The sequence below is a fragment of the Pan paniscus genome, chromosome 17 (assembly GCF_029289425.2).
Source record: "Pan paniscus chromosome 17, NHGRI_mPanPan1-v2.0_pri, whole genome shotgun sequence".
NCBI lineage: Eukaryota > Metazoa > Chordata > Mammalia > Primates > Hominidae > Pan > Pan paniscus.
The window spans coordinates 83315289-83342168 of NC_073266.2; the positions used below are offsets into that span (position 1 = coordinate 83315289).

At 33.4% G+C, this 26880-nt stretch overlaps 1 protein-coding gene across 3 annotated transcripts in view; it reads left to right on the forward strand.

Annotated features, from left to right (window-relative positions):
- CDH7 (cadherin 7) overlaps positions 1-26880 on the forward strand; it is a 142680-nt gene that overhangs the window by 56536 nt on the left and 59264 nt on the right. For all 3 annotated transcript variants that reach the window (XM_034943950.3, XM_008952661.5, XM_034943952.3), the window contains exons 3-6: positions 1771-2065; positions 6552-6671; positions 14494-14661; positions 17053-17240. In XM_034943950.3, coding sequence (XP_034799841.2) covers positions 1771-2065; positions 6552-6671; positions 14494-14661; positions 17053-17240 — 771 coding nt within the window. The remainder of the gene's footprint in view (positions 1-1770; positions 2066-6551; positions 6672-14493; positions 14662-17052; positions 17241-26880) is intronic.

A 26880-nucleotide genomic window follows, 5' to 3' on the forward strand; every position in this document is an offset into this window, starting at 1 on the left:
CAGGGCAGCAATTCCTATCCTGGAGCCTGGATCTCATTATAGGGAGTGGGGATGTGGGCTTTAGACCAGCCTGCCAGCTTTTATAATCCTGGATCTGCCAGAGAGTTGGCCAGGCCACTTCAGGCAAAGTTCTTAGCCTTTCTTTACCTCAGTTTCCTCATCTGTTAGTAGGATTAAGGACAGATGTGAATATTGAATGAATTACTATGTAAATAATGCTCTACCCATGTAACAAACCTTCACATGTACCTCCAAACCTAAAATAAAAGTTTTTGCTTTGTTTTGTTTTTAACAAAAGAATGTTAAGCATAGTGACTGACATCTAGGAAGTTCTTAATAATTAAAACTGTAATAATTCTCATATTTCACCCTTTGTATTATAAATTAGAGGGAGATATATATATAATAGTAACCCTAAAAATGACTTAAGACAGTTAAATAATTCACAATAGTTGAAGAACACACCTTTTCCCTACACTGAATAAACATATGGCTTAGGATCCACTAGATAATTCACACTGAAAAAGGTTAAATTATAACTTGTGCCAGAAATGTACTTTTTGTATTATTTAGTCCTACAGAAACCAAAAGATAAATCAGGTATTCAAGTACTTGGAAGCAGAGGATAAACATAGCCGTTACAGTGCAGGGAAAGAATCACTTACAGAAATTCAAGGTACAAAAAGCAATGTCCTCAACAGCTACAGGGAAGGATGAAAATGTACTGCGTCCATACTTTCCTTGGTGTTTTTTTTTCATATGTTATATATCTTTAGCACCTTGTCTTTTAAAAAATGCAAACATAGTTCTTAAGGGCAGTGAAAAGCTTTACTCTTTGGTAAATTGGGTTTTTACATTCATATTAACCAAAGTGCAGAATGATGGCAGTTATAGGGGGTGAAAGATTGTTGAAATGACGGATTGAGTAGCGCGTTTGTCAGGTTATGAAGTTCAGGGAAATGTGTAATTACGTGTGAGTTTCCTGAGGTTCCTCTGTTCAACATTATGTTCTGACATACAGCAGGGACAGTTCCAGATGTGAAATGCAGATCGGGAGGTGCTGCCCTGCTGCTGATGCTGTGCTTGATCATGCAATCCAATGCAGTTCTGGGTATTTCAACAAAGGTTTTAGTTGAAGTCCCATGCATGTATTGATTTAAAATTCCTGCTTGAGAGAGCAGTGTCATTTTTTTCAGCTCCAGTTTTTAAAATACGGAACAGGATTTGGAGACAGATTTAGAGACTGGACATCCAGCCACACTCGTTAATCACAGAGTGTGGGTGGGGACAGGGCAGGGAGGAGGGAGAGAAGGGCACCCTTAAATAATATGGGGGTTTCTAAGCATATTAAATGGTATATTGGAACTAGATTTACAAATGTTCTATAGAAAGTTTCTTTGCTTGGAGTAGATCAAATCACCCCATTATACATGTTTACTGGATGCCTGCTCTGTTCAAAGAAGATGGCTAAAACTGGCAAGGACAGATCAAATACAAAATAACACTACAACCAGTTCCCAACTTTGGGACTGATATAAAATACCTTTGGAAATGAGGCTGTTTACAGGAAGAAATGAAATTGTCTTGCTCACATGTACAAGCTGACACATTCTAATAGCCTTTCTGCTGTGCACAATGAGCGTTCAGCTTATCTTTCCAAGAACAATAAAATTTCATGTACTCCTGCCTGACATAAGAATTATTTTTACATATCTCCATATCACTGACTCTCTTGTAAGTTAATCTCATCTCACATGAATTTTTCACCAGCTTCACTCTGATGTTGATAAAGGAGATGGTTCCATCAAATACATCTTGTCAGGCGAAGGGGCAAGTTCCATTTTCATTATTGATGAGAACACTGGGGATATTCATGCCACCAAGAGACTGGATCGTGAGGAGCAGGCCTACTACACGCTCCGAGCTCAAGCGCTGGACAGGCTCACCAACAAACCCGTGGAGCCCGAGTCGGAGTTTGTCATCAAAATTCAGGATATCAACGACAATGAACCCAAATTTTTGGATGGCCCATACACGGCAGGAGTTCCTGAAATGTCTCCCGTGGGTAAGTAAAGAACACTCTGCTTTTGTAGCTTGTGGCTGATTTGGGGAGATTTGTATTTAAAATTAAATCATCATTAAGTACTGAAAAAAAAAACAACCTTACTAGTATGTGTGTATTGATTGTCAGTTAGGGTGAGGGGAACATTTGAGACATGTTGGCGGCCAGTATCCATTAACTTAACTTATTAATTTATTTGTATGGAATGTTAGGAAATTGTTTTTATACAGCTATTTCAGTGTTTTCAGGAAATTACTTCAATCTTACATTTTTTCAACTTGATATTTATTTATATTTTTAAATGATTACAGTGATGCCTCAGAAGTTAACAAACAGAATTCTTCCAGACACAGGCCAGTGATGATCTTTTACTTTTCTTTCCATGATATTAAGATATTGATTCATTGTTCTAAACATCTCTCTATGGCCAATGTATCAAGAAGGCCATCAATGGCTATCCAGGCTAATATTTGGATTAATATTTGGATTGGCTGTTCTGTTTAATTGTAATGAGTATGCTTGAACCTACAAATGGCCATCCACATGCCACCACTGATTATTTTAAAATTTTAAGATCAGGGATACATGTGCAGGATGTGCAGGTTAGATAGGTAAACGTGTGCCATGGTGGTTTGCTGCATAGATTTTCCCATCACCTAAGTATTAAGCCCAGCATCACTAAGCTACTCTTCCTGATGCTCTTCCTCCTACCCCCAACCCTCCAACAGGCCCCAGTGTGTGTTGTTCCCTGCCGTGTGTCCATGCCACCGCTAATTTTAAAAAATTTCTCCAAAAACTTAAATGCATGGAAATTTATAGTGAATTTATAACAACGGTAAGGAGATACCCATTTGGAGATATATATTTAAAACATGAAGGCTTTTTTATTCAAGGCCTTTTGTCATTGCACCATTACTAGAAAGATACCTAGTAAAGCATTTCTAGTGTTTATATCGAATAATAGAAATTCTCTTTTAAATTTCATTTATTCAAGTACTTTTGGAATAGTTTACAGCCAGTATGTAATTTAAGCATAGGAAATCTCATAAAAAAATACAAAGTTATTAGACTGGATGAGAGATGGGTTGATTATTATATATTTATTTCCTGCTGTTTTTAATATTGAAATAGAGAGTTTATTTAAAATAATAATGGAACTTGTATTTTAACACATGGGTATGTTAACCAATATGATTTATTAAAAAGAAAAAAAGGTCATTTCATTCATCCAGTCATGCACTCAACATACCTACGACACTGAGGAGTGGGGTTGCAAAGATGTGTATCATGTGTGCTCTTAAGGGGATCACAGTTTAGTGGCCCTAAATTTCTGTTCCTATTAGAAGAGAGAGGGAAATTATTTGGGTTACCACCATGGCTCTAGCTGCTAGAGAAATACCAAATGACAAGGAGACAGAAGAATCAATGCTTGTGGCCAGGAAGAATTTGAACCACAGTGGCACGATCTTACTATAATTAGCACATACGTAAGCATTGCTAGCCTTTCTGTGACCAAACAGGTGTATTCACACTTCCTCACTACCGTCCACACCTTCCAAGTGCTTCCTGCTGCTCTTGCTTACCAACAAGAGCAGCAGCAACAGTAACTGTTACAAGATTTTAGAAAAAAGAAAGGGCACATTTTCCTCCCCAAATTAGTAACGTTTAGTAAAACAGGAATTTTCGAGATGTATTTGAGCAATTCAATTCAACTTCATACTCCCAGGTCTCATGGACATTTTGGTTGTTCTTCATTGGCTTGCTAAGGTTTTCTTTTCCTACATAGAATATAGATATGTGAACTTTTTGTTTTAGAAGCTAATAGTGCACTGTTGTTTTGATTTTGATGGTACTCTGACATGAAACAGCATGAATATTATGCACACTTGAATAATGTATAAGTTAAATAAATTATATTATTTAAGTGTGCACAATAGTCATGCTGTTTCATATCACAGTACCTTTTCTTTTCTGTTCTTTTCTTTTTTTTTGCGAGATGGAGTCTCGCTCTGTTGACAGGCTGGAGTGCAGTGGTGTAATCTTGGCCTACTGCAACCTCCACCTCCCGGGTTCAAGCAATTCTCCTGCCTCAGCCTCCCAAGTAGCTGGGACTACAGGTGCGCACCACCACTCCCAGCTACTTTTTGTATTTTTACTAGAAATAGGGTTTCACCATGTTGGCCAGGATGGTCTCGATCTCTTGACCTTGTGATCTGCCCGACTCAGCCTCCCAAAGTGCTGGGATTACAGGTGTGTACCTGGCCCATATCACAGTGCTTAAATAATTTATATTTAAGTTATATACTTGGCTGATTCAAATGGGTTTGGAATTTTCTTAGAGAATTATTTTCTGATGTCTTCAGGGTGTACTTAACACCAATTCAGACCACTAACTTAATATAAAAATTGGGACATAGAACATGGAATACCTAAACTACATAACATACGTTGTATGGGCTTACAGTTTATCAAACACTATAGTTAATCAAAGTGCTTAAGTCTAACCAAGTAAAATAGTCATCAAATAGTATGATATAGACCATGCAAGCTTTCAGTGTTTAATATTCAAGGATCATTTTTTATTGGATGTTAGCTAATCATAAAATTTTAAACACACTAGTAAGCCTTTAGGATATTTTATTTATTGCCAGAAGAACATAGACAGGCGTGGAAAGCTTAAATTTATTTGTGAATATGTGTGTGTATCTGGTGTGTGTGTCTATATGTGTTAAATGAGATAATGAACTTTTCAGAAAAAAATGTGTTATTGTACACAGCCAAACTTACTGAAGTTTAGTTTTTATTATTTGGTTTAAAATTGTTTGCTTTCTTTTAAAATGAAGTTGGAAAATAATGCTTAGGCATATTACCAAAATAAATATTGTAAAGATGATACATATAGAGGAAAGAGAGAACATCAATGTAATTTATTACAACTTTTTGAATATTCAAAATTTAATTCTTAAAAAGATTTAAAATACGCATTATTTACCATCTTGTCCCCACCAGACATCCACAGGGCACAATCATCTAAGTCCATAAAATACAAAACTTCAGGCTGGGTGTGGTGGCTCACGCCTGGAATCCCAGCACTTTGGGAGGCCAAGGTGGGCAGATCATCTGAGGTCAGGAGTTCGAGACCAGCCTGACCAACATGGAGAAACCCTGTCTCTATTAAAAATACAAAATTAGCTGGGCATGGTGGCGCATGCCTGTAATCCCAGCTACTCAGGAGGCTGAGGCAGGAGAATCACTTGAACCTGCAAGGTGGAGGTTACGGTGAGCCAAGATTGTGCCATTGCACTCCAGCCTGGGCAAGAAGAGCAAAACTCCGTCTCAAAATATAAAATAAAATAAAATAAAAACTTCAGGATTTAAAGAATAGTGCTGTACACTTAACTTTCATAATTTCCACGTAATTTTAAAGAAAATGGAATTGGCAATGAAATATATATAGAAAATAAAGTGGATTTATAGCAAAATGGGCATTAATGACTTGCTTAAGTCATTTTGAAAGAGATATTTACATAGAAATCAATCTAAAAATATGTTAGCTTTAAAATGTTGTATTCAGGAAATTATTTGTAACAAACTAGGACCTTAAATAACACATAAAGAAAGGGGCTTGTTCCATATTTAAAAGATAGCATATTTACTCAATAATAGTATATAACTAAATATATAAACTAAGTAAACATGAGTCTCTCTAATATTTTAAAGATTACATTCCAAATGGAAAAAAAGAAAAACAGATCAGAAGAAATGCTTTCCATATTGAATGTGTGAATATATAGTAAATGAAGAAAGAATATAACATTTCATCATATAACAAAGAAAAAACTATTGATGCAATTTTTAAAGTTTCCATGGCTTTCCTCTTTTACAAGGGGTTTGGTTTAAATTTTCATTTCCTGTTTTGTTTTTAGATCAATTGGCAGAGAAAATTTTTAAAAAAATCCCAAGGAGATAGGGTAGCCACCTAATATACAGTTAGGTGCATCAAATATTCTTTGTCAATTAATAACATTTTGATTTCTATCTGGATCTTCTTAACTATGACAGTTGTATACCTGCAATTACTTGAGTGTCCAAGATGCTGTTGTCTTGCTGCTTTCTAGACAGTGATTGAGTCTTATAGAAGCTGCTCTTGATGAAAATATATTACCTGAGCCCAATGGATGAGACACCTAAAGTTTCAGTCCCATCCAATTCAGAGTATATCCCAGCCTAATGTGCATCATCGATGGTATTTTTTTTTTGCCAGAATATTTTCTTATCCCTTAAACATTTCAGGAGTTTTATTAATATTTATGATCTCTTTGGGGCTGGTTTACTTAAAAAAATACTGTATCCATTTTTTTATGTGTCTTGAAAAAGATAAATGAAAATTTTCAAATAAGCTTAATGTGGAATCAGTAACATTTTGTACGTTTTTTGTTTTGTGGTATTTGGAAGTTTTTAATTAAGTGGTTTTGGGATTGGCATCTAGGGACCTCAGTGGTACAAGTGACAGCGACGGATGCTGATGATCCTACATATGGCAACAGTGCCAGAGTGGTCTACAGTATTCTGCAAGGACAGCCGTACTTCTCAGTGGAGCCAAAGACAGGTAAAAATTGAAATGTGACATTCTTGTAAAGTCATCATTTGTTTGCTGCTTAGAATTAATATTATTTCTAAATATAGTTGACACTAATAACATACCATTTTATTATGCTTCTCTCAATATGTCTACTTTGGTAAGCATGATATTATTGAGGATTTATCACCTTTTAAAAATATTTTATTTTATTCATCAGTATCTTAACAAAGTTAAAAATAATGCTATATATTCAAAAGTATTTCAGCTTCTATCTCCTGAATGCTTAAGAAAATTTCGATTCTTTACCTCAGAGCTTTACCTGTGTTTTGTTCTGTGTTTTCATTCACATGGGAAATTATACATGGTAATCTTTATATCTCAAGTAGAAACCTCTCTGCCATGTAATATAATAGGTAGTACTTTCAGTTTATTCTTCCAGATGTTATTTTTCTCAGGGAAATTAGTTGAAACATAACAATTAGGGTGATGATCTGCCAAATCAAAAACTAAACTAAATATATATATTTTTTTAATTTGGGGGAACAATTTTTACTGAGTTGAAAAGTGGTATGGATAGAATATGTAGTTGGTTTGTTCTGTTTTGCTTTTATGTAAGCTGAAACTGTTTACATTAAGACTATAACATGGGACATTGTTATCTTGGTTATTAATTGATATTTTAATGTATTCAGTTTTTCTGGTCCTGTGTGTGTAGGGAAGGGCAGGTGGGTGCGAATATTAGCGGGTGTGTGTCACTGATTTTTTAAATCACTGTGAAAATCCACGTTTTCTCTTTTTTTTTTTTTAATTATACTTTAAGTTTCAGGGTACATGTGCACATTGTGCAGGTTAGTTACATATGTATACATGTGCCATGCTGGTGTGCTGCACCCACTAACTCGTCATCTAGCATTAGGTATATCTCCCAATGCTATCCCTCCCCCCTCCCCTCTCCCCACCACAGTCCCCAGAGTGTGATATTCCCCATGTCCTTTGTAGGGACATGGATGAAATTGGAAACCATCATTCTCAGTAAACTATCGCAAGAACAAAAAACCAAACACCGCATATTCTCACGCATAGGTGGGAATTGAACAATGAGATCACACGTTTTCTCTTTTTAAAAATAATTTTGCCTTTATCATGGAGTTAGAATTATTCAAATATATACATTTATGATTATGAATAGTCATCAGTACCTGTAATCCTAAATGAATATTTTAATGCCATTGATCCTGTTTTCCATATTTACCAAAAGGGCAATATTAATTTATTCTCAAATCACTGTGGGGATAAATGTTTTGAACACCTTTTGAGAATGACCGTTGTAATGTGCATGAACAGAGAAGTAAATTCAACCTTAGCTCATTCATTAGAGCTTTCATAGAGATGGAATGCATATTTTACACCAGTGTAGTGATAGGGCTTGGAAACCACATGGAAAGTCTACAAAGGAAGAAGCAGTCATGATTAAGCAAGTATTAAAGGAGAAGTAAATGAAAGTATTTGATTTATGATATGAATCCTGTGAATGTGGAAAGCGTGCTTCTGTTTGACTGAATGATAGATCTGAGAAACCTAAATTCAAACACCCACCTCTTCCCTTCTATGCCTACTCTTGGCAACCTAAAAAGACATTGACAAGTTTCTGACAATTTGCTCACAATCATACACTCCTGCCTGATATAACTTGTCCAAAAATAGCATGTATTAAGTCCAAGGATAAAATATTTTGCTGCTGCTAATGATTGGCTTGTGATTTTGGCTTTGCTGCAAAATAACAGGATTTCCCTATAACCCTATGGAGATAAAGCCATACCGGTTGATCAACTAGACAATGGTATATGTCTTAGGATTACATTATTAATACTTCAAACCTGATTTTAATTTCAGAGTTGAAAGGATTGTGTGTTACAAGAGAAGAGGAAAGTTTAGTTTAGTTATTTTTTTTTTAATGCTGTAATTATGGTAATCGCTGGAACTTCTTTTTACATGGTCATGAATGCAGAGACATTCTGAGCATCTTTGTCCTCTCTGCTAATTTATAATATGTAGAGTATGTTTCTTGTGAGAAAAAATAAATTACATGTTTTTCTGACTGAAATGGAAAGTTTTCAGACCTAAAGGGCATGGGGAATTATAAATCAAGGTTCAGTTAGTCTTGTTAGTGTTCCTTTCCTGATGTCTGTGTGATTCATTTATATGTGAGAAATAACATTATTTCTCCTTTAAATCTAAGGGTTTTTTGGGAAGAAAGTAAAATTTTGACAGGAAAAATGTTGAAATTATGCTAAATAAAAATTGCATAACCATAGGCAGAGGCCATCACTATTAGGTGCATTTTTATAAATTTCTTCTCAATTTCTAAGAAAATAACATGACTAAAATCTCAGAGCACAAATTTCATCTATAGCACTGTTTACAGGCTGAATGACCAATGGGTAACTATATTTTCTGCGTCAATTTCTCCTTCCCCCAACCTAGAATGTGAGTAGTTGCAAAACCCAGTGTTGACAGTTGACTTTAACAAGCAAGGTAGCATGACACTGGAAACAAGGTAAAGCAACATTCCCTTGAAACTTCTCACCACCTAATTTCATAATGTCCCAAATTTACTAGGAGATTATGGACATTACATTTATTCCATTAAACATACTTAGGAGTATTCTAAGGTGTATCTGTTTATCTTGTAACCTGCAAGCAAACAGATACCTTTTTTGGATCTGTGTGATATATGGGAGGACTGGCTACCTAATTCGTAGCTTAAACTGAACATGCAGGTCCTTTGTTCTTAAATGATTAAGGATTTAAATACATCATCAGCAAAGCTTTAAACTGAGTACAGGGTCGGAATGACGGCACAGGTCATCTAGCCATGAAGCAAGCTCTGGAAAATGGATTGAGTGTTAAACATCATTTGTCATTTAGGAGTTCTTTTTTAGACATAAGAAATATGACTACGTGGTGGCTGCATTATATGTTGTATGCATACCTATTACATCATAATTTTATGTAAGAGGTATTGTCATAACAAGTGACCCCTTCCAACTACACCCTTCCCACACGCCTGGTTCTCATTCTATGCAAGAGTGCTGTCTCTTTTGAAAGCTTGCTGAGAACATCCCCCACAGGTTGCAAAAAGAATCCCCTCCTCAATGACTCTTCATTTGCTGCCAGCACTGGAATTCTTTGATGTTCCAGAAGCTTCCAACTTTACTACTTCACTGTTGTTGGTTCTTCTCTGTCTTTTTATAGCTCTCTCATATCTACACTAGAGATAGACAAGCCAAATAATACAGAGCTTAGGCACAAAATTTAGAAAGAAATAGAAACTCATTAGCAGATTTTTATCTTAAATGTAAAACAAAATGAGCATCCAAAAACTTTTGTGATTTTGTTTTATAAATAGGTTCCCCCTCCCAAGAGTTTTCTCAGCTAATCAGTAACATAGTTTCTGTATAGCCAGGGCTGTGCATTTCTTTCATATTTGATTTACTGATAAATGTCTGTAATAAAAGTGCCATACTTGATTTTATTGCCTATTATATGAAATTCATTTATAATTTGCATTGCAGTATTTAAACTATTATCATCAAAGGATATTTTTAAAAATAGAAAGCAAGCCTGAAACATTTGTGCTCATTTCAGTTTCTAAGTTCCTTTGAAATTTAACTTTCAAGCATCATGAGTATTTTTTTTAATTTGAAACTTCTTTGTTCAGGATCTATTTCCTCATGCATCAGTGTCTACATTTGCAGGAAAGAGTGTTGCTTGACCCAATCTGTATTCATCTCTAAAATTCTACAAATATGTAACTCAAGACTTCACAATGTCTTGTGTTACAAATTGTACTCATAAAAGAGTATTTTTTAAATATGAAGCGGTATATTTATTTTCACAATGCAATTCAAGTCTCAAAGATACACACACCTAAGAATGTCTATACATCGCATTCTCCATTTCATTTCTAATTTACTTTTAGTTAACTTTGTATGCTATAAGGTTTTGAGTTTTTTCTTTTTTAATTTCAATGGTTATCAATGTGTTACAGAATGAATTGGGTTTATTACAATTGGTGAATTGCTCCAACAGGAGCTCTTCAAGGGAAAGAAGGTGGCAGTTAGGACTCAGAATAAGTTTACAAAAGTGATCACTGTTATCCAGTCAGAATGTGCATGGGGGAGTACTTCTCACCTATAACATAACAGGTGATCATATTGCATTAAAATATTCAATCGTGTCTTTAATAGCAAAACATCATATTGGAATTTTCTTCCTGAATATGTACTATATTTCTAAACATCATGTAACATAACACTCATTGATATAATGTAAAACAGAATAAGCTAATACTGGTCACAAGTATCACTGAGATATTTTAAGTACTAAGAATACATATTGACAGAAACTGATTACATAAATACCTATTCAGTTCATTACCAGTTATATCTATTATTCTCATTCACTAGGGAATAATCACACAGAAATAATTATCTTTAAAGGAGTTACCAAGAGAGCTAACATGATATCCAATTAGTTCTGTTAAAACAAAAGCAAAGCCAACAGCCAAACTACATGTATTTTAAATGATTTTTTTGCTGGTGCATGATTCTCCTGTCCGTGTTTCAACAGTGCTCTCTTCATTGGCTGCTCCATTTTGGTGATGGCCATACCAAATGGCTTTAGTTCATTCATGGTCCTTATGAGGTAGGAGAGACCAGCAGGACTGATTTTCTGGTCACAACCTTGTTGACCAAAACAGGATCTGGTCCAGACAGGATAAAGTGAAAAAACTGGTAGGAACCAGCAGATGTCGACATAAGCGATCCCTAGCTGCCCTCATTGCTCATTGGCATAAGACACTTCCACCAGTGCCATGGCAGTTTATAAATACTATGGCAACAACTTGGAAGTTACCACCTGTCTCCGTTGCAATGACCTGGAAGTTACTGCCCTCTTTCCTAGAAATTTCAAAATAATCTACCCCTCAATCTGCATTGACCCACTCCTCGATTTGCATGTAATTGAAATTGGGTTTACATAAGTATAAATAAATTTGCCAAGAGACCATAGATTGCAGAGTTCGGGCACGCTGCCTGTGAGTTCGCACTGCTCCACAAAGAGCAGTACCATTTAATAAAAGTTGCTGTCCAAAACCACTGGATTACCCTTGAATTCTTTCTCGGGCAAAGCCAAGAACCTCCTGGAGTAAGTCCCAATTTGTGGGCTTGCCTGTTTGGCATCACTTACCTCCTGATATATATTATTAAGTCCATAGAAGCTGTAAGGAAACCAGTATCTTTAATGTCTCATTGTATGGTTTTAGAATTCTTAGAATAGCTACAGACAAAAAAGGCTGTAATGGAGAGAGTGAGGATCATGAAGGGCTTTGGGAGTTGGAAGTGCAGACGACCCAGATCCTGGTTACTGTGAGAAGGTACTTGCTCAGTTAACAGGATCCCTGAGAAAGCTGGTTTTGCAATATTGAGATTCCCCTTGGAATGGTAGTCCAGTCAAAGTGATATCCAAAAACGTTTATTTAGTTTTAGTGAGAACAATCCTAAAGGGTTGAGCCCTCACAGCGTGAATCTCCCCAGCCCCTGGTTATTAATCCTTGGGCTCAGGTGGTTGTCTAGACTCCTGAGGGTAATTCGAAGCCTGAGTATGCAGAACCCGTGTTCCTTTGCTTCCCTAAAATGCGAAAGATTTCAGAAATGGCTATCGTCTGTTACATGAGGTACATATACCAAATTTTTAAGAAGATTCAATAGTAGCAGAATATGCTTTAAAAAAATCATCTGAGGCTGATAGGATATTAGATCATCAGATTTTTTTCCTATACTTAAAAACAGCTTTTGAACAATAGCAATATAAGTTTATGTTTTACATGCACAATGCTTTTTGTGAACATGGATTATAAATAAATGAAAAGTTCTGAGTTATGGTATCAGATGATATAGCTATAGAAAAATTATTATTCACAAAGCCTAAAATATGAGCCAGTGTCTTTTTCAAAGAGCCCATAGATAGATTTTTTTTTTTTTGCTAAGCCTAAGTGACTTAAACAATTACTGATTATTATTAAGCATGAAAGTCTCACAGAGTTATAGGTATCCAATTGGTCAAGACTAGACTTTACTAGTTCAGTCATATGATATTAACAATTTTCTCTTTGTGTGTGTATTTATATACACAATTATATAATACATGACAAAACACAAATGAAATCCAGTATATGAGAATGCTTTTCCAAATTTAGACAGTTTTTACTTAAAAGTAAAAGTGAGCAAATGCCATACAAGTAGAAATCTATTATTAGTGGGTGTTCTTCTTTCAAATCAACTTTTCCCAATTATATTATTCTTGTCAAAAATACATTCAATAGTTGAGGAATTTGGAAATTACCTTTCCTACCTGCATTGATTTGCAAACTTTGTGATGATTTCTGCCTTGGAAAGGTGTTATTTATAGGCTCACTTATAAAGAGACAATTAGATGTGTGAAAAATAAGTGAGAAACTTTGACTACCAGACTTCTATCTTAACGATGCTATATTTCCTTTCAAAAATAATTCCACAAAGCAAACCCATGAGAGGATGAGGATGCAGTGTTTCCTTTACTGATTAGTTGAGGGGTTATAGACTTCTCTGCATCACAATAAATGTGCACAGATGATAACACACATACTGATATTAGAAGGAAAAATGAGAGATGAGTCAAATTTAAAAAAAAATAAGAAATAATTGGGACTTCTTTTCTACAAATAACTCATTTTGTTCATATTTTTTCATATAAATGAAATATGTGTTGGTCATGTTCAAAATAAGCAATGCTCAATTTTTAAAAATGGGGTTACAGAAATAAAGATAAGTAACAGCAAAAAATAACAAACAAACAAACAAACAAACAAACAAAAAACAAGAAAAGAAAAAGGTGGAGATATGTCCCAGAACTCTCACACAAAGATTGTTTATGTTTGGTGACAGTATTAGGGAAGTCAATATTTGCTTTGTTGTAAATTAAAGTTAATAGAAGTATTGAAAAGCAAACATGAAAAATCCATAAAATCATTATGGCTCTGAGAAGAATATCTATATATTAGATACCACCTGGACCTAATTTGTATATTTTTTTTCATTTTTATTATAATATTTCAAAGATCAATTATAAAATATGTAGACACACATAAGGATTCATTGAAGGTGTTACTTAAAGTGAGCCTGGATTGCCATGACAATAGCATCCAACTACAGTTAGTGTATTAGAATAAATGAGTAATGTCAAAAAATAAATAAGCAACCTGGACTTTTCAAGTAAGTGTAATTTGAATGCCAAAAATATAGATCTGTTGCTGATGTATGTGTGTGTTTGTGTTTGAGAGCTAGTGTGCTCAGATTTAAACAAAAATATTGTTGCTACAGATAGTAGAAATATTATTTAACTTGAAAACTGATAATAAGTGGTTATGCATTTTTGTAAGTTGTTGAGATGGAAGAAAAAGATAAGTTCATTGCTGCGTACTTGTACAGGTGACTGTCATTATTCTAGGTAAAAGGCCATTTTATTTATTTATAAATTGTTATTTCCTTAACCACTTTTCCATGAAACCTAAAGATAATCCTCTTTATTCAGTATTGAGAAAACCACGTTAATAATGATTTCTCTGTTTTGTAACATTGTGTAAAACTATCATATTTCTTTGGTCTTTAATACACAGTAAAATTATTTAAAGTAAACAAAACAACAAAAGGCAGCAACTCAAGAGGGACTTACTACTTGTATCAGTATTCTTTGTTAGTTTAAATGCAGTGATTCATGATGAGTTTTACTGGGATTTGAAATTTTACAGGAGTCATCAAGACTGCCCTTCCAAACATGGATAGAGAGGCTAAAGACCAGTATTTGCTTGTTATTCAGGCAAAGGATATGGTTGGTCAAAATGGAGGACTGTCAGGAACTACATCAGTCACTGTGACCCTAACTGATGTCAACGATAATCCACCTCGCTTTCCTCGAAGTAAGTTGTTTTCTTAAATGATACAAGTGCAATAACTTTCCCTGACAGCCTATAAAATACATCTTTAAAATGACTCTTTTTCAAATATTTCTAAAGCAAATAATTATCTTACCTCATTCTCCCAAATTTGCATTTTATTAGAGACATAATTTTGATTCAGGAATATGGATTATAAGGGTATTGAGAAGAAATAGAAGCCATCATATATTTGCATTACTTCTATCTTAAATATAGTAAGATTTTTCTTTCATTCACATTTTGAATACTAGACAATTATTAATTGTGTTTATGTCTTAGTCTTTTTTCTAAGAATTACTCTTTTTATATTTTGTAAATTATAAAGTTGTTGCCAATTAATAATATTCAAATACATTTTATTCATTCTGTGCACTAAAATATTGATTTATTTTTGAAAATTAAAAGAGTAATAAACGTTTTCATTTTATCATTTCACACTTTTTAAAGCCAGTTTATACACACTGAACACTCCTTTAGCAGTTCCCCCATGTCTTTCTTGTGCAAACATTCAGTGTTTTAAAAACCAATCTAAAGAACTAGAAAACCAAATGCCCTCAATTCCACTTATTTGACCAAAGGGGCTTTTAACTTAACCAAGAAAAAAGAAAAAAAAATTCTCTAGGTAGAGGTGTGCTGTTTGTAAAAAACGTTTCATCTCACTCTCTTTTTAGTTCCCTTTTTTTCCCTAAGTGTATGTGTTATTTCTTTAGAACACTCAAGAAAATAAAGAGATTGTACAGACCATAATGTCTGTACAATGTCTCTAAAATGCTTTTCCAGTAGAAATGGGGAACTAAACTCCCTACCAACAGAATTTAGAAGTGAATCATATCAAAAAAGGAACCTTTCTGAGCAAATACAAGTGTCACTGTTTTTTCCTTCAATGACTGCTTCTTTAAAATTTTCCTCTTTATCTTACATATTTTTAATATTTATATTATTATACAAGAAATGGTATCTCCTGGTAATACAAAAAAGTGACCCCAGGTTTAGCATTATTTTCTTTCAATAAGCCTATTCTTAATTGTGATCTTGATGGCTTATCATGGAGAAGGAGGGACCTTTAGAATTAAAAAATGTAATAATGCAATTATCTTGGGCTCATAATGAAATGAACTGCTTTCCTTTTGTTTAAGCCTAGACTGACAAAATTATGTAGAATTTTAGTAGGATACAGGTTTTCTAGGCCATTATAGATCCCTTCAAACTTATTAAAGTGAAAAAAGCCAGGGATATATCATTGTTGTTCATTTTTGCTGGGATTTTTCTCTACCGTTGAATCACTAGTTTAACCCTGACATTTTGGAATTTTATGAAGGACACTTTGAGATATGTGAAAGGGGTCACTCAAAAGTAATAGCATATGTTATAATCATTTAGAAAACAAACAGTAACTATTCACAAAGTCTAGAAAATTGCAAGCAAGTCTCAGTCTAATACATATTTCCATAATACAGACACATTTTCCTTTCTATATTCTTCTCAGAGAGAATCCTTTCTTATCCCTTCACAAGACAGGACAAATGCACCACAATGTAACAACCAAAGGAAACAGAAGTAGATGCAGGAGGCAGGAAAAAGTAAATAATTAGAGAAAAAATAATGAAGGAATATAGCGTGCTGCGGTGTTTCGTCATTTCTGAGTGATGTAGTTCATGTATTTCTTCATCTGCCACCAAACTTTTTCTTTAGTTTGAGGGATGGTGAAGAGGAGTTATTACAAAAGTTAAACCAAAAATTTTAGAAGTTATTTTTTTCTCTTTCACTTTTTTTTGTTGTTGTTGTTCAACTAATATTGTCTAGGCTCCCAGACCATTGTGGCCCAAATCAGTTCTACATACAACCCACACAAATCATTCTTATCCTTTCTTATCCAGTTTTCTTACCCAGTTTTCTGAAACTCTCTTGGTAAAAATGGTAAATTCCAACATTAAGTTATAAAAATGATTTAGGCTTGTATTTGCCCATTTCAAGGCCAATCTATTCTATTTTTATTTCTTAGTATTTTACACATTATTGTAATTATCATGTTTAATTACATTTACTAATTGTATATCAATTATAATTACTTTAAATTTATTTTTATTTTTCAGTGTAGGATATTTCTCACTGCCAGAAATACAGGAATTAGAGATTCTTCTCTTGCTTTTCCTCACCATCTATTTCTGCTATCACAGTGATTATTAACTAATCATTCCCATCATACCTCTTAAGGCTCTATGAAACTCATCTTTTGTTTTCCATTACCTTAGCATATATTTTATTAAAAAATAAAAAGAAGTTGTGCTACGATGATGCCAAAATAACCTAATAGTTAAATTTTTATTGGTTAGTTTGGTGTAACGTGTTCATTTCTTGCTTTGAATTTCACAGGGTCTTATCAATATAACGTCCCAGAATCATTACCTGTAGCCTCAGTTGTGGCCAGAATTAAAGCTGCTGATGCAGATATTGGAGCTAATGCTGAAATGGAGTACAAGATTGTGGATGGTGATGGTTTGGGCATTTTTAAGATTTCTGTTGACAAAGAAACCCAGGAAGGAATCATTACTATACAGAAGGTAATGTTTTCTTTATTTATCTTTTATCACAGATTACTGAGAAGTCCTTTCTGTTTGATGGGAGAATGTACTAGACTAACCGAATGGCCATATGGGACCATTACTATTTTAATTTTAGTAAGATAAGCTATGCATTTATTTTTAGGTGTCAGACTCTTAGGGAACCTTGAGTTACATTTGTAATAACACCCATCAATTCTATTCTTTAAGAAACTCGCAGCCGTTATCTATAGCACTATAAAAATAAAGCAAACTGGCAATGTGCTGTTTTAAAGACCTATTTGGAGAGATGAATATGTTTCTGCCTTGACTATTCCACTAATGAAACCCTAAAATCAACCAAAAGCCTGTGTATGCAAACAACAGATGCTATTATTTTCTCCATAAATGAAAATAATATGATTTCAAGTAGAAACCAAAATGGTGAAGACTTGCTACATTACCAATTATTGCCATTTAAAATTTATAGTAATTGGAAGACTTGCATATTTCGTACAAGAAGAGCATGAAAAGTTGTAAAACCTATCTTACTTTCTACAGAGCGAGTGTGAAAGAGACAGAAAGTCAGTACAGCCCAAACTAAAGATTATTTTCCATAATATATTTAAATTGGCTCTCAACACAGTTATGGGAGAAAATGGACTCTTTACTCTCTTTTCAATTTAGAGACATGACTTTTTACAGATATTTAATCAAAAATAATAACTCAAAAGCTATTATTTCAAAACATAGTCTTAGTTTATCAACTATTTGAAACATTAAAATATATCAATATCTTGACCCCTAAGATATGAAATTTTTTGTCAGTATGAAAATCCAATGTATAACTTTGTAATTAATGCTTTTCAATAATTAGCACATATCAATAAAAAAAGTGATATTTTATTTGTTATAGGAAAACATATGTTTGATTTCAGGCCAATGAGAAAAACATTTCTGCAATTATTTCCAGTGGACAGCTGCTGTTTTAGCTAAGCTGGTGACAATCTGTGTATAAAAGTTTTAATAACTAGAGTAGGCCAACTGTTGGTAAAATGTTTTGTTTTGTTGCCTAAATTAAAAGGAATTCAGTAAGGTACAATGCTGCTCAAAGATTTCAAAGAGTCATCTGAAATCAATCTGTTCACATTCAAGAATTTTTAATGCAAATTGAAAGTTTTTATTGAACAAATACCTATATTTTATATATTATAATGAAGGCAGCATGAATCTTTGAAAATTCTAAATTTAATGTAAAATATTTGATTTAGTAAGGGAAAAGTAAAACTTGTTTTCTAATTTTATAATATCATTTCTGGAAATTTTAGAAAATTGCTAGAAAAAGAGACAAAAAAAACCTAGATTAAAAATTATGTCATCTAAAAGCATAAAACTCATTAAAAAATTGCAAGGAGAAATTTGATTCTAATTTATAACAATAGAAAAACCTCACAAATAATAGTTATTATTCCTATAGGTATCAATATCTGTCAGGCTTTTCTTTTTGAGTAACTTAAAGGCTTTATTTTATTTTCTCAACAATCTCATGAAGCTATTATTAGGACCCTGAAAATATAGAAACATTATAAAATATTGAACAATGGAAGAAATGGTAAATAATTTATATTATCATATTAAGGAATTTTCATCCATCATTGTAGTAATGTGGTGATGTTGTTTTTGCAAATGAATATGGAAAATTTTTATTCAAAAATTATTAAAAGGCAGTATCCAAACTTTTACAAAGTCTTTCACATTTTAGGAAAATTGTGTTTATACAGAATAACAGATTATAAGAAAAATGTTAAAATGTTAATAGTATCATTTCTAAATCTTACCTTCACTGCTTTTTCAATAATATGTAACATTCAGTAGTTATTGTTATAATTGAAATGTTGTTAAATATATAAAAGAGTTATTCAAAGGCCAAATGGAAATAAATCTCATTAAAAAAATCTCATTAAAAACACTGTATAATCTACTTTGACTATTATTAGAGATCAAAATTATTTTACAAATGCAGAAATAAGTCACAGAGATGGTTTTCGGTGGGTTCAAATTTCATGTATTGTTGAAGTTCTTAAGTTCGTGTATTGTTGAAGGTATTAAAAAACGTAATATTCTATTTAATAAATTATGATTAAAAATGATTCCAAATTTTTAAACATTTAGATTAATAGAATTTTTGGTTTTGATACTAGAGATTCCTTACCTCTGCCCAGAAATCTGAATGATGCTTTGAATCTAATAAAAATCAATCATTAGTTATTATTAAATATTTATTCATCAATCGTTATATGAGAAATTAGCTAAATATTTTAACAATTTCACTGAATATGAGGTCAAAACTCCATTATTTTTTGTTGAGATTGTTAGCAACTAAAATTAAATTTTATTTTCTTAAATGACTTCTAATACATAAATACTTGTCTAATTCTTTGTTTTGTTATGTAACATCAAAGATTATTTAGGAAAAATTAAGCACACACAATGTACAGGAGAATCTTAAGAATCAATGGTGGTGAAAAATTTCATAATATTACTTCTGTGTCATAAGTAGCCAAGGTAAATTTTAATATGTAACGAAACAATTCTTGTTCATCCTGAATTACTATGGAGAACCAAACAGACTCTCTAGCTATCAAATGTCAAAAAAATAACATTTAGGTTAAATCCAGGGATTTTAAATACACCAATAGACAGTTCAGATGTTGAATGCTAACGTGATTTTCCATATCATTTTGAGCCTAAACACACTGTTTATATGAACAATAATTTAGACTAAGGAGTTAGTCATAGTTTATTACTCTTAAAGGGGATTGCGCAAACTTGCTTTCAGTTTTCTAATGTGCAAAGTAGATCTGATTTTTAAATTTTATCTTAATGTGGAGAATATATATACCATATTGAGGCAAAACCATTAGATTCTAAAAGTAAAATGATGTATAGCAACAGATGGCATGAACCTAAGCAGTATGGTCTGCAATTTTTATGTTCATTAATTCATCATGATAGGATGCATGGGTGTTAAGACGAGATATCTGAAATTTTGCTGTTTGAAATAGATAAAGATGTTTACAAAATACCTATGGTGCTTTTATACAGTGCAGATAATATCAACATGGAAATAAATGAAAACAAAATTTCAGTTTTCCTCATGCTAAAAATCTTTAGGCTTAGCAAACATTACTTTTTTCTTTCTTCCTACCCTCCTCCTTCTCCACGTAGTTCTGAGTAGATACTAGATAGTGGGAAAATTAACTAGTATACAGGAGCTTAATTTTTATTTCCAAAGCTCCCTCCACCTCCAAACTAATTTTTAAAAATTTTACAAATTTTTATTATCTGTTAATATGTTCCAGTGTCCAAACAATCCTACTTTCTCATCCGTATTGGAATAAACAAACATAAACAAATAATTTATGTAAGAGTTGACTAAAAATAGTGGAAATGATACATTTGCGTTTTACTGCAGTTTAAGCTTACTAATTACGAAGGTTTTCTTTTCACTTGCAAAAATTGCTTATAGTGTTACACAGTTGATCCTTAAAAACCATGAGTTTTAACTGAGTGAGTCCACTTATATATGGATTTTTTTCTATAAATATATTACTCTTTTTGGAAATTTGTGACAATCTGAAAATACTCACAGATGACTTATGTAGCCTAGAGATCTTGAACATTTTGAGAAAAAATTGGTATGTATTAAATGCCTAAAATATATGAAGATATTAGACTGTTTATGTGTTAATAGAATAATTGTGTTATCAGTAAGGTTTCTGGTCAACAGTAGGATATTAGTAGTTAAGTTTTGAGCGATCCAAAGTTATACACAGATTTTTGGCTGTGTCGGTGGTGGTTCTCCTAACCCCTATGTTTTTTAGGGGTCAATTGTATATTCATCTCGTTTTTAGTTGAAAATTTACCATTAATTCATAATTTTCTTATTCTCAGCAATTATTTTATTAATTCATTGAAATATGTAATTCACAGTTTATGTGTAGCTTCTATGCCTCTTACCCTGTACTTGGTTCCAGAATAATCCAGGGTTTGTCCTGTTATCCTCAAACATTGTTCATATTCTAACTCTTTCTATGAACTTCAAAGAACTATTGGATGCCTAGAATTGAGATCTCTTAAATTTGCTTTCAGTTTTCTAATGTGCAAAATAGATCTGATTTTTAAGTTTTATCTTAATGTGGAGAATATATTTACCATTCTGAGACAGAACCATTAGATTCTAAAAGTGAAATAATGTATAGCAACAGAAGGCATAAACCTAAGCAGTATGGTCTGTCATTTTTGTTTTGTTTTGTTTTTGTTTTTGTTTTGTTTTGTTTTGAGATGGGGTCTCGCTTTGTCTCCCAGGCTGGAGTTCAGTGGTGTCATCTGGGCTCACTGCAAGCTCCGCCTCCCGGGTTCACGCCATTCTCCTGCCTCATCCTCCTGAGTAGCTGGGACCACAGGCGCCCGCCACTACTCCTGGCTAATTTGTGTATTTTTAGTAGAGACGGAGTTTCACCATATTAGCCAGGATGGTCTCGATCTCCTGAACTTGTGATCCGCCCGCCTGGTCTGTAAAATTTTTATGATCATTAACTCATCAGGATAGGATACATGTGTATTAAGATGAGATATCTGAAACGTTGCTGTTTGAAATAGGTAAAATTAAAAAAAAAAAAAAAAACTTGTGGTGCTTCAGACTCATATTTGCCAGATATGTATTTCACTGTTCCTCAGTTTCACTCAACAATCTAGAGCAGTCACTAAACTACTTGTAATTCCTGGAAAGCAACGTAAAGTTTTTTCCAGTTCTTCAAACCTCCCCCTGCCTGTTGACTCCCCTGCACTCTGCTTTCGTGCCCCCTTACCATACTCATCTTTTGAGTCTAAAAAATCCCTCCTGTTTTTCCTTTAAACAATAAACAGAAGAAGCACAGCGCCTGTACCAGCAAGATGCATTTTTTTTCAAGGAAGGGAGTGTGTGTGTGTGTGTGTGTGTGTGTGTGTGTGTGTGTGTGTGTATTCAATCATGGGAACTGGTCTAATCATGGAATGTAGATGTCCCAGTTCCATAAATATTCTGATTTTTTTCATAGACTTAGCTGTGGCCACAAGGATTGAATAAATATCCAAGGCTCTGTAGAAGTGTCCAGGAGAGCTCAGGCCCCATCTGTCAGCCAACTGGTCAGTCCTACCAGGGCTTTCAAAGATTTGAACATGCCCTGGGGAAGAAGTTGAATAGTGGATTCATAACAATGTTTTTCTCAGGTAGACAAGAGAAAGTGGCACAGAGGTAATCACCTGTGCAGAGACTTCACTTATGAGATAACCTGCTAAATACAGAAAGAACCGGGGCAATTTCTTTGGAGGATAATGAGGAAGGGAATGTGGGCAACAGATGAGGTAATGTAAATGAGAGGGCTCTTAATGCTCCTTCACAAAACTGCTGTTGGTAAATAGGAACATATATGTACAGTGCTTTGCAAATAGAGTGGATTACACATAATACATATTGTAAGGCATTTTAGGTGCAGCTCAATAAAATATGAGTAGAAAATTAAAATATTTGCTTATTTCTCTTGAACACTTATTCATGGAAGTGCCTGTGATAACTTTAATTCATTCCAAGTCTTTCACTTCTTTTCAAAGGACTGTATTACAATGAATATCAATATTTATTCAAATTGTTATTACTTTCCTGGTTATAAATACATTTCCTTCCTCCCTTCCTTCCTTCCTTCTTTCCTTCCTCTCTCTCTCCTTCCTTCCCTCTCTCCTTCCCTCCCCCCCTTCCCTTTCCTTCCCTTCCCTTCACTTCCCTTCCCTTCCTTCTTTCCTGTCTTTCTCTCTCTCTCTTCCTTTCCTTTCCTTTTTTTTCTTCTCTTTCTTTCTTTTTCTTCTTTCTCTCTCTCTCTTTCTTTCTTTCTTCCTCTTTCTTTTCTCTCTCTCTTTTCTTATTCTTTCTTAGCCTTGAGGTCATTTTAAGTTTTTTTCCTTGCCTCTTCCTGTCATGATAGCTCTTGGCTGTTTATTTTCCCTTTGACATTATCCTAAGCTTAGTGATCGTTGCTTCACCTCTAAGTTATTTTTATGTCCCCCACACCTAGCTCATAGCCTGAGTCTAGCTTCTTCATTTTTAAATACATCTTTTTAAAAAATTGCTGTTTAAAACTCAAAACTATATATTTTTATTATTCCAGCTAGTCTTAAAAGAATCTACCTTACACTCAGGGAATAAGACAGAATAATACCAGCAATTCAAAGGAAGCAGTGAAATAATTATGATAGAATGATGATATTATATACTTAGAAATTATAAAATAATTTATTACAATTTTGTCAAGTTAATGAGAACTTTCATTAATGAGAGCTACAAAACAAGTTAAAAATCAATACTTTCCCTATATGTACTTCATGAGAACATTGGTGTGAGTTTCTGGGCTTAATCTAACCATGGAAGAGCAACCTGTGAGTACCTATGTAAGGAATATCCATCACTCTCATTCACATCCCTGAAACCTTCTATCTTAAAAGAACGCGATCTGCTGGCCCAACAAAGGCAGGCTTTACCGCCAAATCCAAGTGTCTTTCCATCATGAGGTCAAAAGTATCTCTATACTCAATTTCAGAAGGAAATATTTGCTTACCATTTTGTAACTAGAGTTTATTTGGAGTTGTTTTCCCAGAATCAAGGAAGTCTTGTTCTTAAGATTTCCTCAGTCTGAACTAACAGTTTACTGTCTGTGGCCCTAACAAGACAGGATTTTGATTTTCAATTCTACTTACCAAGATTTCAATAAACATGGAGCCTACATTATACCCTAGATAAAACTTTTCCAGGGAGCTTTCACAGCAAGAGGAATCTGCAAAACAATAAATGAGTCCCCTAATTTCCATATTCTTTCCCTATCAGAAAGTAGTGGCATTGTCTGTGAAATTTAGAATGGATTTTTGAATCCGAGTTGGAAGACTAAAAGCCAGAAATTCTGAAAAAAAAAAAAAAAAAAAGATTAATTTGGCCTTCTTTTATTACCCCCAGAGTATTTTAAAAATTATACTGAGATAAACAATGGAATGCTGTGGACAGTCCACCAAAACGAACAGTTTTTTGGTTGGTCTCCCAGTCCCTTCTCCGCATAAGAAAACATTTACAACCAGACATTGCTCAGATGTTGACAAGATTTTTGTTAAAGTCATAAATGTATTTGTTCTGGTGGTTCTGAATGTCTACATATTACTTCACATTTGGACAATAAAGTTTTAATGTCCATCTGGATAGAGTCATTTCTATTGTAATTAGATTATTTTCTACCTGCGGACCGTGCTTGATAATCATCTGAATTTATTTTCTCTCTACTCTATACTATAATAAAACTTTGGTCCATATCCTTTTCATAAATAATGTACTATTATATGTATAATGAGGTGTATTCCAGTTTGTGAAAATTATCATTGTATTTTGCTACATTTGAATGTATTATACTTGGCATAGAATTCTTTTAGAATCAGGAAGAGAAAAGCAGAAAAACAATCCTTTTTAAAATATATATTTGAAAAAGAATAAACAGAGAAAATGAAAAAATGCTGTTGGTTATTCTATTACTGTTCCAATATCTGATACAGAAAATGTTTATTAATATGACAAAATGTGCAGAATCCATAAGGCTAAAGATTGCTGTAAATAATGGCATAGAGTTTTTATGATTTAATCACTCTTATACTTTAAGAATAAACCTGATTATATAGTTTAAATATAAAAATGATGATGAAATTTTCATCTTAAACAGTTAAAGCAATGCAAATGCTATTCCTTGACCATTTATGAATGCTTCTGTGATAACCTTTATAACCAGTTAAATAGGACTTCAAAATTTACAAAGAGTAAACATAAAGATTATCACATTTGAGTGAATATAGTTTTTGTTTCACCTAGAATTCTTTCTTTTTACATTTGCTATCATAACTTAAAATTAGGTAATTTAGTCTTTTTAAATTTTTTTCTTTAATATATGGAAGTCTTTTCTCTAATGTACCTCTGATATTGTAGTTTTCAATATAAGTCTTCAGTTGTGATTAAATATGGAATTTTTTTTCTATAAAATGCATTACTATGGAGTTACTATAGAGTAAAAAAAATGAGCATTTTCAAAATTAATTCCCTATGAAAGATAACTATGCATCCGGTATCTGACATGTGATTTATTTGGTGGTCCACTTTGTCACACTATGAAGACATTTAGGCTTTTAAGGGCTAATTTTGCTGTGCTAGATTCAAAATATGCTCATATCCATACCCTATGAAAGGCCGAATGAAGTCAAAATAATACAGCATTATGTGGAGGCGTTAATAATGCTGTCTACCTGCCATTCACTACGCTAAGTTAGATATCACAGTGGCCTTCCAGCCTTCAACTCAAGCTGCACAGATGTGGACTACCTGGGGTTTACTGTCTTGTACTGAAATGTGTCTTTTGCCTATTACTTGTAATATTGAGGTCTAATTTCTACAATCAAATATGTATTTCATTTAGTATTTCATAAATGTTGCTGATATGTGGTGAGAGAGAATCAAACCAAGGTTAATTCCAATTTATTTTTCTTCCTCTAATTAATTTTTTTCTTTCAAACATTTTATTCAATTAATCCTGCTGCTCAGGATGCATATTTCTTAAAATTGAGCAATGACATTGCTCTCATTTGACTGTGAAAAGGCATAAATTTTGGATTATTTTAGTTTTAAGGGCCGAGATAATTTGGTGAGCTTCTGAACTTCAGATTATATTTTCCACTTAATTCAATCATTGTTACTATGTATATAAGTATATACTAGCATGCTTTAATCATTATGTGTATGTGTTTGTGTATATAGGCTTATTATCTGCTTATTAAGGTATAAATTTACCTGTGCTTGAGTAGTCAAGAGTAGAGATGAACATAGAGTTTTATAAAAAGATAAGAAATTAACATTCTTTGAAGAAAATGATACTAATTTACATGTCGACACGTTTGACCTGATCAAAAGGCACTGACTTTTTTCACTTAGGATTATTTCAGCTTTTGTTGATTTTGTTCACTTAAGAGTATTTCAGCTTCTGTTTGATTTTTTAAAATTTTGATAGTGATTATAGCAGTATTCTCAGAATATGTGTATATCAAATATGTTTTCCAGTGAGTCCATTATGGAATTGATTTTGCTGAGTACAAGTCACAGATCATGTAAAATTGTCCTTCCCTCCCCCCTGCCCTCCCATGGCGTGTTGATTCCTAGGTCAATTTCAGTGGGTAGGATTCCAAGAAGGAAATATTTAAGAAATATATAGGAGAGAATTTAATAATTGTATAAGGAAGGTTAAAAGGAGAATTTAAAGACAAAGCCAGTGTTTCTAGTTTGTGTAACTAGCTGAATACTTGCATTGTTCTTTGAGAATGGAGTGGAGATGTGTAGGATGGCTTGGAACAAGTGATGTTTGGTGCACTGTAATAGCAAGGTAAATATGTCTAAGAAGTCATGAATATAGGTCTGTAGTTCAAGGAAAAGCTCTATAGTACATTCTTATGTCTAGGAGTTACATGCACATGCATGGCAATCAAAATTAAAGAGACCATTGATAACATCCATGGAGGGCACAGATGAAATGATGAAAAGAAGGCTTTAGAC